This window comes from Macaca thibetana, chromosome 1 (assembly GCF_024542745.1).
Source record: "Macaca thibetana thibetana isolate TM-01 chromosome 1, ASM2454274v1, whole genome shotgun sequence".
Lineage (NCBI taxonomy): Eukaryota > Metazoa > Chordata > Mammalia > Primates > Cercopithecidae > Macaca > Macaca thibetana.
Window position 1 is genome coordinate 74,523,752 of NC_065578.1, and position 13,807 is coordinate 74,537,558.

General features: G+C 37.9%; 1 protein-coding gene across 4 annotated transcripts in view; it reads right to left on the reverse strand.

The window, feature by feature from the left end:
* SLC44A5 (solute carrier family 44 member 5) overlaps window positions 1-13,807 on the reverse strand; it is a 531,948-nt gene that overhangs the window by 47,191 nt on the left and 470,950 nt on the right. For all 4 annotated transcript variants that reach the window (XM_050805076.1, XM_050805057.1, XM_050805084.1 and 1 more), the window contains one exon: window positions 4,126-4,210. In XM_050805076.1, the coding sequence (XP_050661033.1) occupies window positions 4,126-4,210 (85 nt within the window). The remainder of the gene's footprint in view (window positions 1-4,125; window positions 4,211-13,807) is intronic.

Below are 13,807 nucleotides of genomic sequence, written 5' to 3' on the forward strand. Positions count from 1 at the left end.
GAACAAGGACAGAAACAGAAAGATCAGTCAAGAGATCCTTGAACTAATCTAAAAAAGAGATGACAGCTCCTTGAACTAGAGAAGAGGTGGTGAGAAATAGTTTGGCTGAGGGTACATTTTGGAGGGAGACCTAAGGAGAGCTCAAACATGGGTATGAGAGAGAGGGAAATCAAGGATAAGGTAGAAATCAAGGTATTTGGAGCTGGCATTAATTGAGACAGGGAAGACGTTGGGGTGGGGAAAAATTTTAGGGATAAAGTCAGAGATTAGGAATTCAGTTGTGGACATGGTAAATTTGAGATGTCAACCAAATATCCATGTAGAAATATTGCACGGGTGGTTGGATAGAAAGGTCTGGAGCTCAGGGAGCAGATTTATTTGGAGATGTAAATTTGAGGGGTCAGCAAGTAGATGGCGTTAAACCTATGAGACTAGGTGAGATCATCGAAGAAGTAAATACAGACTTAGAAAAGGACTAAGCTTCTTGTGGGAGGGAAATGCAGTGTTTAAAAGATGTTGGAAAGATTAATATAACTCATCAAAGGAGACTGATAGGGAGTAGCCAGAGAGTTGGGAAGAAATATAGAAGAATGTTGTGCCCTGGAAACCAGGTGAAAAATGTATTTTAAGGAGGAGGGATTGATTAAATACTATTGTTAGATCAAGTAAATGTGGATTTAATACTAACCATTAGCTTAATAATGTTGAGGTTGATGGTATTGTTTAGGGGAAATTGAAGTAGGGATAAAAGCTTCAATGAGAGTGAGAGGAAAGGATTTAGATAGATAAATGTGGACTATTCTTTTGAGGAGTTTTGAAAAAAAAAAAAAAAAAAAAAAAAAAGAGGCACAGAGATATGGACCAGTAGCTGGAGGGGGATGTGGGATCAAGGGGAAAATTTTTTAAGATGAAAGAAATAACCGTAGTGAACAAACCAGATAAAAATTCTTGCCCTTAAGCAATTTGTTTTCTACTAGGGGGAGACAGGAAACAAATAACAAATGAGTAAAATGTTTGCTGTCAGATGGTAATAAGTGGTAATGAATAAGATGGTATAAGATGTTAAGTAAATAAGGATAGAAAGGATACTAGAGACAGAGAGGAATGGCTGGGTGGAATTATAGTTTTGAGTAAGTAGTCGAGGAAGCCTCACTAAGAAGGTAACATTTGCAGAAATACTTGAAGAGGATTAATGATCAAGCCATATACTTTGTATATTGATGGAGACAATTTAGTAGAGAAGGAAAAAATGATAATAAAAAAACAACATTTCTGAAGTGATGTGCTTAATTATGCAAGAGGATGAGATTTAATGCACAAATGGACGGGCTGGTCTTAGAAGCACAACCAGTTCACCCACGGGGAACTAGAAGGAAGGCAGAATGAGTATATGACATAGATGAAGACAGGTAGGCAAATGGATGTCAGAGAGGGAAATTTTAAAAGTTGTCTTCTGAATGCTTCTACTTGCTCAGTGAGACAGGAAACAAAGTCAGAGGCTGGCATGGACATTGGGAAAGACATCTTGGAGGTTCCAGGTGAGAAGAAAAGGTGTGAAATTGTTTTCTAAGGCAGTAAGCTATAGAATGGACAAGGGTCTGTAGAATGGTTGAGACAGCATTAATGGCCCACTTGAAGTTAGGTCCTGAATTTAAATGACTGTTGTATGTTTTTCTCCAAGAACACACAGCTGCCTGGATTCAGGCATGGAGCAGGCTGAAAGCTATCTTTATAGTCAGGTTTTGCCAGGGACTTACAACTAAGTGAAAGGGGACAATGGAATTAAGAATGTGTATACGGGAGTGATTTCACTGAGAGACTGTGGAATCTAAGTCAGGTAAGGTAGGAGATGCAAATATGAGGGAGCTGAGCGATACTTTGGATGGGTTAAGATCAGTGGTTTGTAGGTCCCAGTAAGGCAAAAGAATTATTGGAGTTGCAATGTCAGAGGAATTGAGATGATCAGAGAAATTGAGATTACAAAGGGTAGCAATTATTAATACTGGAAAGGTCAAGGGTTTGCCCTGGGGGAACTGGGTAGAAGTGGTTACAGAACTAAGATACCAACATCCCAAGTGCGCTTTAGTCTCAGCAGAAGTAAGATTTCAAAAGTCTTTGAGGGAGATTAAGAAGCAAAGAAATAAAGCAGATTTACAAACTAATCCTAGGGATCAGCTTTGGGTATAGTTACCGGCACATGGAACCAAGAAGCAGCAAAAAATCAGAAGTCTACTAAGTTTTCAAGGTAACTGTAATGCTAAAAAAAATCATGAGGTAGCCTTAAGAAGCCTTTCACTGTTAAAATAATATTTGTGATATGAAACTCACACACCTGAAAGTGAGCTTCAAAGCAATATGGGCCTCAAGACAGTATACTTCCCAGTACTCAGCAATGGTGTGGCCTGGAGGCTAAAGGACAGAAAATCGCCTCCCAGATGGCCAAACAAAGGGCTATAGGAAGGAATGGACAGGGAATATTCTTCTCAGAGAACACAATCCAGGTGGAAAAAAAGACTGTTATCCATTGCCACAATCCAGAAACTGCTGTGTATTTATCACTCCTTCTTTTCTAAATGGGAGTTTATAATTCTAATTTTTCTGTCTTTGTTACCTATTGTACATGTAGTGTCAAGACTTGATAAAGAAAACGATACATCATCTGTAGATTCTGGACTTTGAGTTAAAGGCAGTGCTACATGGGACTCTGGGTTCTCCTTTGGGAAGAAGAAGAGTGTTCTGGAGGCCAGAGAGGTATACACTTAAGTATTTATTGAGGTTTGTGTCTCTTGTTCCATTTGTTCCATGGTATAGAAAAGGCAGCTCAGCTCATAGCTATATTGCTCAATTCCTTCCTCCTTGAATCTGGGTGTGACCTATTTTTTTTTGTTTGTGGGATTAGAAACGTAAATTTCTTTTTTAAAAACTTTTATTTTAAGTTCAGAGGTACACGTGCAGGTTTGTTACATAGGTAAACTTGTGTCATAGAGTTTTGTTGAACAGATTATTTTATTACCCAGGTATTAAGCTTAGTATCCATTAGTTGTTTTTCCTGACCTTCTTTCTCCTCCCACCCTTCATCTTCTGATAGGCTCCCATGTCTGTTGTTCCCCTCTTTGTGTCCATATGTTCTCATCATTTAGCTCTCACTTATAAGTGAGAATGTGTGGCATTTGATTTTCTGTTCCTGTTTTAGTTTTCTAAGGATAATGACCTCCAGCTCCATCCATGTCTTTGCAAGGGATGTGACCTTGCTCTTTTTTAATGGCTGCATAGTATTCCATGGTGTATATGTACCACATTTTCTTTATCCAATCTATCACTGATGGGCATTTAGGCTGATTCCATGATTTTGCTATTGTGAATAGTGCTGCAGTGAACACACATGTGCATGCATCTTTTTAGTAGGATGATTTATATTCCCTTGGGTATATACCCAGTAATGGGATTGCTGGGTCAAATGGTATTTCTGTCTTTAGGTCTTTGAGGGATGTGACCACTTATAACCAGTTTGTGTTTGTGGCATATGAGTGGAAATGCAATGTGTGAAACTTCTTATCCAAGGCTTTTAGGAGCAGGAGTGTTTTATTCATCCTTACTGTGTCCTTTTCATTGCTGGATGCAGATGATGGGGAGGATTTAAGGAATAGCAGAGCCACCCTTAAGTGCTTAAACCACCCTTAAGATGGAAGGAGCCCAGAGGAGAGTACCTACTGACCACAAACACCTGCCTTGTATTGTTATATGGTCAAAAAATAAATGTTATTGTGTGAAGTCACTGAAAAACTTGGATTCATTAGTTATAGTAGCTAGCTTTACTTTTCCTAATACAATGTTGATCTTGATAAAAACTCCATTTCTCTGGGCTGCAAATGTTTATAAAAGTAAGTGGTTGGACAAGACAATCATTAAGCTTCCTAAGTGATCCTAAAATGATTAATTTCTGCTTAGTTTTGATTATATATAAACAAATATAAGCTCACACTTATGTCTTCCCATCTTCTAGAAATTCATAATTAACCCCCCGCCCATGCACACACACAGAGAACTCAAATGGAATTTCTGAATTCTTTTATCCAAGAATGTTCAGAATGGCTGACACCACCAGTGAGGCACCTTTTGCCTTACCTGTGTGGTAGGGCACTGTAGGTTTAGCAACACGGAGGGACTGGTACAGCGTAACAGGTTAAAGTAAAACAAAATGGTCTTGTTCCTGTTAAGAAAGAAAACACAATCTTTTTAGTGACCATGGAAATGTTCCACATCATCAGTCCCTGAACACTTTTGATAAATAACCTTTAAAAATTGGCTTCATTATCTATAGACAGCTGAAATATATTTCCCCTCATCCTTAAGTACCTAACTTTTAAAATGTCTTTTTTTCTAATAGTAAAAAGTTGAAATAATCAAACTATCCATCAACAGGAGATTGGTTAAATAGATTTGCATACCCATAAAGTAGAACATTACATTGTCATTGAAAATAATGCTAAAGAACATATCTAATGCATGGTGAAATTTACAATACGTCAATTTTAGGAAGCAGGTTACTAAAGAATATTAACATATGATTTGATTTTAATTTATAAAAACAGGTATAACATGAAGAAACAAATTATTACACCTGAATGTTGGGATTATATTGCTTAGTTAATTTTTGTGCTTTTATGGATTTCCCAAAATAAATATACATTACTTTGGTAATCTGAAAAAACATAAATGAATTAAGTGATACTTTCTCTTTGCTGAAAATTATAGCCAGTGCCAGAGTAATGAAGCAGGTTGATATTCATTATCATTAGTTTTGAGTGGTATATTATTCTACCATTTAGCAAGCCATGGTTCTCTTTTGAATCTCAATTTTCTCATCAGTAAAATGAAGATAATACTATTCCTACCTACTTCACAGAGGTGTTGGGAGGGCCTAAGATAATGCACGGTGGACTTAAGACAAGTGGTTGCCCAACTTCAGCATGCACAAGTAAAACCTGAAGTGTTTGTTCAAAATTTTGATTCCTGACTCTTTCCCAAACCTCAAGAGTCCAAATATCTAGATATGGGACCCAGGAATTAGTATGTTTTCCCCTAAGTTCCCCAGTGGATTCAGATATAGTGTTCTGTAAACCATATCTTAAGAAACACAGCCCTAAATATTCAGGAAAAATGTTTCCTAACTCTTTGTCAACTCCCCAGTAAATTAATGTGACTACATGCATAGCACAAAATGTAATGGGCTGTTGAGCAATACTTTTCCTACCAACTCAAAATCAGTAAGTAGGATCCAAATCTAAGGATAAAGAAAGTCTTCCACAAGAGACTGGGGCTAGGTCTTTTAATCACTTCTACCTGGTTCCTACTCCTCTCTACATAAGCCAATATTGTGGGGAGGGAGGTGGATCAGAGACAGTGGAGTTGGCAGGATACAACCAATGATTGCAGTTAATAGAACTTTCCCTACCATCCCCACTGAGGAGAGGACAAGTTGTTTCTTCCAAATTCCCAGTTATAGAGGGTTCTAAGAGAATCTGTCATAGAGACTGAAGGTGCAGTAAGAGGGGTAGACCAACATCTCATTTTCTAATTGAACACCTCTTATGTGGCAGACCAGCTAGTCAGTCTTCCATGCCCATTTGAGCAGGGAGAAATGAGACCCAAATAGACCACAAGAGAATTGAAAAAAAAGTCAATGAGGCAGAAAGAGGGCAGCAGTAAAACAGCCCATCATAGTAGGATATGGAATCAATAAACGGGCTTCAGCCTCCCTGGTGGTACCTCACCTGACATTAAGAGACTGTGGAGGTGAATCACCAGGGATGGAGCTGAAAGGGTCTGGAGGAGGGCAAACCAAAGCTGATCACTTACATCAAAGAACTATTCAGTGAGGACTGCCCCAGAAAACGTCCACCTGCACCCCATGAGAGAGCCAGCCCTTGGATGCCTGCCCTAGTGAGTGTTGATGGCTGGTCAGTTATGTCCTAGCCACAGTGACAAAAACAACAGCAAAGCAAGTCCACAGAAACATTCCAGTTCTTTTTTCTTTAGTAAGAAGGGGCAGTAGCTAGGAAAGTAAAACACATCGTCCCTTTTCTTCTTCTACCCCTCACAGCGTATTGAATAAGCTAGAACCAAAAAGGAAGAGAGGAGACGGGTAATAGAAGGCCAGGTCCTCTCTCTCTCTCACTTCAAGTTCTTTGGCAGAGTAAACCTGAGCTTGGGGATTGGAAGAAATGAAACTGAAATCTTAAATTGGACTACACTGAACTTTTAACAATAGAAAGTGTCTGAAAACTATGTAATCTGCCCGAAATATCAAAGTGAGAAGCGAGATCTGAAGGAGCACTGTTAAAGGCAATGATATGAGAAAAAGAAACCCATTCTAAGTTTGTATTCCACTAAATTCAAATGGCTGAAGAAGCTGGTTATAAATTCTTACACAATATGTACAAGGCTACTACTTTGAGATCTCTAAGTGTTAGCTTGGCTATTTCGCCACCTAAAGCAACAACATCATCCACACAGTCTCACAGTGCATGTGATTCAAATTTGTACTTAAGCAAATGAGTAAATTATACATATCATGGATCACTGGGGTCCCTTGGGAGTAGTTAAAACTGTGAATAGTATATTAGTAAGTGCCAAGAGTTCACCATTGGTAAAATTGATTTATAAACTGCAAACTGCTATATAAACTCAAGTTATTCACCAGATTATATTATCCTCAAGGGTAAGGTTTATACCTTATTCATCTTTACATCCCTACATTGCCAGAACTTAACCTCATACTTGGCCCACTATAGACACTTATCAGATGTTTTAGAATGAATGAGATCAATTCCATAATAAGTTTTTGAAAATATTTATCTCAAAGGTTTTCAAGTAAGTCTTAGAATCGTCCTTAGTATTTCAGCACAAATCTACAGTCATTCTACCACAGCCTTTGATAGTCTCAAATTTCAGTGGACCACATTTTTTTTTCTTTTTTTTTTTTTGGAGATGGTGTCTCACTCTTGTCCCCCAGGCTAGAGTGCGGTGGCATGATCTCGGCTCACTGCAACCTCCACCTCCAGGGTTCAAGCAATTCTCCTGCTTCAGCCTCCTGAGTAGATGGGATATCTACTCAGCCTCCTGAGTAGATAGCCTACCACCATGCCTGGCTAATTTTTGTCCTTTTAGTAGAGACGTGGTTTTGCCATGTTGGCCAGGCTGGTCTTGAACTCCTGACCTCAGGTGATCTGCCTGCCTCGGCCTCGCAAAGTGCTGGGATTACAGGCATGTGCCACCATGCCCGGCCTGACCTCAGATTTTTTACGTGCAAAGTAGATGATGGTGATTGCAGCTGAGCAATTCTGTGGAAGTAATTGAGGAAGTAACTCATAATTTAACTTAAATTATATTTCTACCAAGAAATAAAATAGAAACAATAGCAAACCACTAGTTCAAGATGATGTACCAGGCACTTAAGCCTATCTCTCTTCTTTCCTGAGACTCATCGGAATAAAATAGTAAAAGTACCAATAAATGAATAAACCTCAACATACAAGCTAAGAATGTGGATGATGTGATTTGCTCACAATTGTATAGGAGAGTTCAGCAATATTTGGAACATGGGATGAATACTGAAGTGTGCTGAACAATGAATGCACCATACAGGGGTTCAGGGAGGGTGGGACAGAATTTGCCTGTTAGAAATCATGAAACATGCTAGACTGAGTTGAGAGTGAGAAATGTAGCCAGAGCAGAGAGATTAATTGAAAGTTTCTATACAGATTTTCAGTGCAAATCAGAACCACTGTCTTTCTCCCAGACCTCTATGCTTAGAATTCCAGCTTCCAGAAAATAGCTGATGAGCTAAAACTAAAATTGCAAAAAAAAAAAAACAAAAAAAAAACTCATAATATTTTAAGAAAGTTTATTATTTTTGTGTTGGGCTGTACTGAACGCCATGCTGGGCCACATGGAGCCTGTGAGCCGTGGGTTGCACAAGCTGGTTTTATGGCATTTTGAAAGCCAGTGCCTGACATCCAGCTTCCTACCAATTTATGCTGTAATGGCATATGACAGTCAGCACAGCCCTGTCACCCCACATGGTGCAGAGGCCTCTTTGGTAAGATGACCGACTAACACAGCAGCAAAGCAAATCCACCCAAACCACCCAGTCCTTTTTTCTTTAGTAATGGATAATTATGTAGCATCAGGCATATATTAGGAATAAAAATATAAAAGAGAAAAACTAAACAAAGAAAAATTAAATTATTAAAATAATTAAGGACACAGGAGGGAACTTTAAAACTTCTAATATATTTAGAGAAATTTAAGCAGATTATTCATAAAATGAAAATGTGATGTTATTGTAAAAGAATAATTGGAGAACAAGAAGGGCTTATAAATATTAAAATAGAATTGCCAAAATAAAAAATAATCAAAAGAAGAGCTGGAAAAAATTAAGAAATTCTAAAATACAGAACAAAAAGTCAGAGATAAAAAATAAAAGGAAAAAAAGAAGAGGCACTGAGACTAATCCAGGAGATCTAAGGTATGACCAATAGTTCCAGAAAGACAACTGAAAAAATGGAAGGGATAAAAATCACAAAGAAATAACAAAAGAAAATTGTCCAGAGCTGACGAGAGTCATAGTTCTTCAGGATTAAGGGACTTACTAAGGACTCAAAGAAAGAATTAAAAAGGGCTCTATCAAATTGTGAGATTTCAGACCACTAAGAATAAAGAAATGATTTTAAGTACTCTCTAAAAGGAAAAAACTTATCATGATATATGTGAATTATACTGGCATTAGACATGTTGGATGCCAAAAATAATGAAGCAATGTCTTCACATTTCTGAAGGGAATTGTTTTTCAAGCTACACTTCTACAGCTATACCATCAATCAAATATAAAAAGAGAAAAGAAAAGACGAAGAGACAAAAAAGACTCAGGAACTCAGCAAGTTTACTTCTTATGCTTTCTTTTCTTAGGAATGTAACTGAGAATATTCTCCATGAAAACAGGAGGGTCAACAGAAAGAGAGGCAGCCTTGGGATATAGGAAACAATAAATTCACATACTTATACTAAAAATTATTATTTGTATGAAATTAAGTTAACCGGGTATTCTGTACTTTTGTTTCACAAAGCTGATAACTCTAGAAAAAGACAATTTAACAAGGTAGAGAAGCCCCAGAATTAAAGCTATGCAATAGGCCTACAATTTACCAGGTCCTGAGTAAAGGAAAAGGATAGCAGCTCTGCAAGGTAGATCTTCAGAGAAAGGGGGGCCTCTGAAAAACAGTATGATTGAGACGGCAGAAAAACACATTGTCCTGATGAAGACTATCCAAGAAAAACCTTGTGGGCAAAGAAAAAATTATGCTAGGAAGTCACTATGTTGAAGCAAACTGAAATGTGAGATGATCCTACGCTGCTAATGAAGTGTGAGATTTGGCTTTGATATCAAGGACATAGTACAAATAAGAAAGCAATGGCCTGACAGTGAATACGGTTTGCACAGTTATGACAAAGCAAAAGTTTTTAAAATCATTTTCAAATTCTGGAACCAACCTACCAATAGAACATGCCAGATTCTGTTGAAGTTCCAGAACTGAACATAAATGGTGACAAATTTGATCATGTAAAATGGTATTTGCAGAAAATGTATTTCCAGAAAGTAAAAGGTGAAAGGGAAAAGGTGGACGGAAGGGTAGGAGGGATAATATCCTCTTACATAAAGATGAGCTGAGACACTGACGAAAGTTAGTAGAACAAGAAGTAGAGGTATTGCATACTATTTAAAGTCATAAAAGTAACCACAAGGAAATCTAAAAGTAGTAATTTAACTACCAAACATGGGTGAAAGGGATCAGCAAAAAGGATAATGTATATGAGTTGGAAATCTTCATTTCCCTTAGCAGTCTGTCAGTGGATATTATCTAAACTTAACAAGCACGAAATAAAATAAGCTTATTATTTAAAGTTCTGTAAAAACAAACTGCCAGAAGAACTAAAACCAGACAGAGAAGAGATTGTCCCAGCAAAAGGAAAGTGTGGGTGAGGAGTCCTAGGATGAGAGACCATTGTTTTTATTATAAACTCTTCATTACTATTTTGTTTGTTTTCACATGCATATATTATTTTGATTCAAATTTTAAACATTAAACCAAATTGTGTGTGGACACTAGTAGTAAGTTCAATCAAAGAAATTTGTAAGACACCCTTGCCATTTTGTCAGAGGTCAGTGGATTGAAAACTAAGTGTTATTGCTTCACATGGCTGCTGAATTGAATGCAAGGCTTAAATGGGAGGCACTTCAAAATGGCTGACGAGAGGCATATAGTATCCACCTTCACTACAAAGAAGAACCAAAATAACAAGTATATAATCACACTTTGAATAGATCACCTAAGCGAGAATGCTAGAATTCAACAGTAAAGTGACAGGAAAGACCTAAGGCATAGAAAGAGAGTGAAGAGAGAAGGCATGCTCAGCCAGGATCAGCTGGGAACCTAGAGAGGCTTTCCAATGCAGGAAAACGGTGAGAGACCCCTAGCGGTCCACATTCCAAACACAAACTCCTGCAATTCTAGCCATGGGCGAGCCCGTTGACCCACTCAGGCCCTGAGACTAACATAGAAAATTGCCTGGAGACTGCATAATAGTATTGCTCCAAAGAGAAACTTCTACTGGGTCTTGCACCCCTCCCTGAGGTCTAAGAAGAAATAGCAAGGCGGCTGGCAAGATGGCCCAATAGGAACAGCTCTGGTCTGCAGCTCCCAGTGAGATCGAGATTGACGCATTGACAAATGGGATATAATTAAACTAAAGAACTTTTGCACAGCAAAAGAAGCTATCATCAGAGTGAATAGGCAACCTACAGAATGGGAGAACATTTTTGCAATCTACCCATCTGACAAAGGGCTAATATCCAGAATCTACAAAGAACTTAAATACATTTACAAGAAGAAAACAACCCTATCAAAAAGTGGGTGAAGGATATGAACAGACACTTCTCAAAAGAAGAAATTTATGCAGCCAACAAACATATGGAAAAAAGCTCATCATCCCTTGTCATTAGAGAAATGCAAATCAAAACCACAATGAGATACCATCTCACACCAGTTAGAATGATGGTCATTAAAAAGTCAGGAAGCCACAGATGCTGGAGAGGATGTGGAGAAATAGGAACACTTTTACACTGTTGGTAGGAGTGTAAATTAGTTCAACCATTGTGGAAGGCAGTGTGGCGATTCCTCAAGGATCTAGAACTAGAAATACCATTTGACCCAGCAATCCGATTACTAGGTATATACCCAAAAGATTAGAAATCATTCTACTATAAAGACACATGTATATGTATGTTTATTGCAGCACTGTTCACGATAGCAAAGACTTGGAACCCACTCAAATGCCCATCAATGGCAGGCTGGATAAAGAAAATGTGTCACATATATACCATGGAATACTATGCAGCCATAAAACAGGATGAGTTCATGTCCTTTGTATGGACATGGATGAAGCTGGAAACCATCATTCTCAGTAAACTGCAACAAGAACAGAAAAACAAACACTGCGTGCTCTCACTCATAAATGGAAGTTGAACAATGAGCACACATGGACACAGGGAGAGGAACATCACACACCAAGGCCTGTTGGGCAGTGGGAGGTTAGGGGAGGGATAGCCTTAGGAGAAATACCTAGTGTAGATGACAGGTTGATGGGCACAGCAAACCATCATGGCATGTGTACACCTAGTAACAAACCTGCATGTTCTGCACATGTACCCCAGAACTTAAAGTATCAAAAAAAAAAAAAAAAAAAGGAATAGCAAGGCACCATTTTCAGAGCCTGGAACCTACCATACTGCATCCTGTCCTAGGGCTCAACAACTCTTGTATCTCCACATTCCTGGAGTCCCCACTGACATCCCCTACCTGCAGCCATGTGCTGCTGCTGGCTGCTCTTACCAAGGCCAACGTGCAAGCCATTGGCATAGATCCCAATGCGCCCAGTGGCAGGGCCACCACACATCTACAAGTTCCCTGAGAAAGATTATTCTGTTTGCAGCTGCCACCCAAGGCCAACTTGTGTGATCATTAAAAATTAAAATCATATCAAGTTTCTTCTTAGACCACAACAGCATAAAATTAGAAATCAGTAATGAGAAGCGCTTGGGAAACTATAAATACATAGAAATTAAATAACATGCTTCTGAATGACTGTTAGGTCAAGAAAGAAATTAGGAGGAAATTTTTAAAATGTTTGAAACAAATGAAAATCAAAACACAATGTACCAAAACGGATGGAATAGAGCAAAAGCAGTGCTAACAGGAAAATTTATGGCAATAAACACCTACATCATAAAAGCAGGAAGACAATCTAACAGTCTAACAATGCACCTCTAGGAACTAGAAAAGCAAGAACAAACCAACCCAAAATTAGTAGAAGTAAATAAATAAAAATGAGAGGAGAACAAAATAGAGACTAAAAAACAATGGAAACAATTAATGAAACAAAATTTTTATTGAAAAAAATAAAATTGATAAACTACTAGCTAGGCTAACCAAGAAAAAGAGAGAAGATCGAAATAAATAAAATCAGAAATAAAAGAAGAGACATTACAACTGATACCACAGAAATGAAAAATGCTATCAGAGACTGTTATGAAAAAACTGTACACAAACAAACTAGAAAAATGGATAAATTCATGGACACATACAACCTACCAAGGTTGAATCAAGAAATAGAAAAACCAAACAGACCAATAACAAGTAATGAGATTGGATCAACGATACAAATTTTCCAACCAAAGAAAAGTTCAGGACCAGATGGTTTCACTGCTGAATTCTACCAAACTTACAGAGAAGAATGAAAACCACTTCTCTTCAAACTATTCCAGAAAACTAGAGAGGAGAGAATTCTTTTTAAGTCATTCTATGAGGCCAGCATTACTCTGATACCAAAGTCAGGCAAGGACATAAAAACAAACAAACAAACACACTACAGGGCAATATCCCTGATAAACATAGATGCAAAAATTCTCAACAGAATACTAGCAAACTGAAAGCTTATGTGACTGGGGCAGGGGCTGGGGAGTGAAGAGAAGCTGATTAATGGGTTAATGGTTAACGGGTACAAACATACAATTAGATAGAAGGAATACATTTTAATGTTCCATAGCATGGAAAGATGACTATAGGTAGCAACAATGTATTGTATATTTCAAAGTAGCTAGGAGACAGGACTTGAAATGTTCTTAACACATGGAAATGATAAATACTTGGGTGACGAATACACCAAATACCCTGACTTGAACATTACATATTTTATGCATGTAACAAAATATCACCCGAACCCCATAGAAAGGTAAAAATATTACATATCAATTTTAAAAAATCTTAAATAGAAGAGCATTGTCCCCTTAATCTTTTGTTTTCTTATCTTAACCTCATGGGGTCACGTATTTCAGTCTTGGTAATGGGGCTGCATCAATGTTCAAAGTAATTTTAGCACAACGTTTACAAGCTGAAGTTTTTGTAGTAGCCAGTAGGTGGCATCAAAAATCAATCAAGTTCTTGCTTTTTTTTTGTGGAAATCTCAAAGAAAAGGTCTGTACCTAAGTGTCATGAACAACTTTCCCAGAGCTCAAGAGGCTGAGAAAGTTACACACAACAACAAAGCACTCCGTTTTCCTTTGAAGTCGCTGTTTCATCTCTTTTGACACTTAAAAAACCACTGGTGTTTCTCCTAGAGTCTTTTTGGTTAGATGAAGCACAAAAGGCCAAAAGCTACATCTCAAATATCACACCACCTCTAAACATGG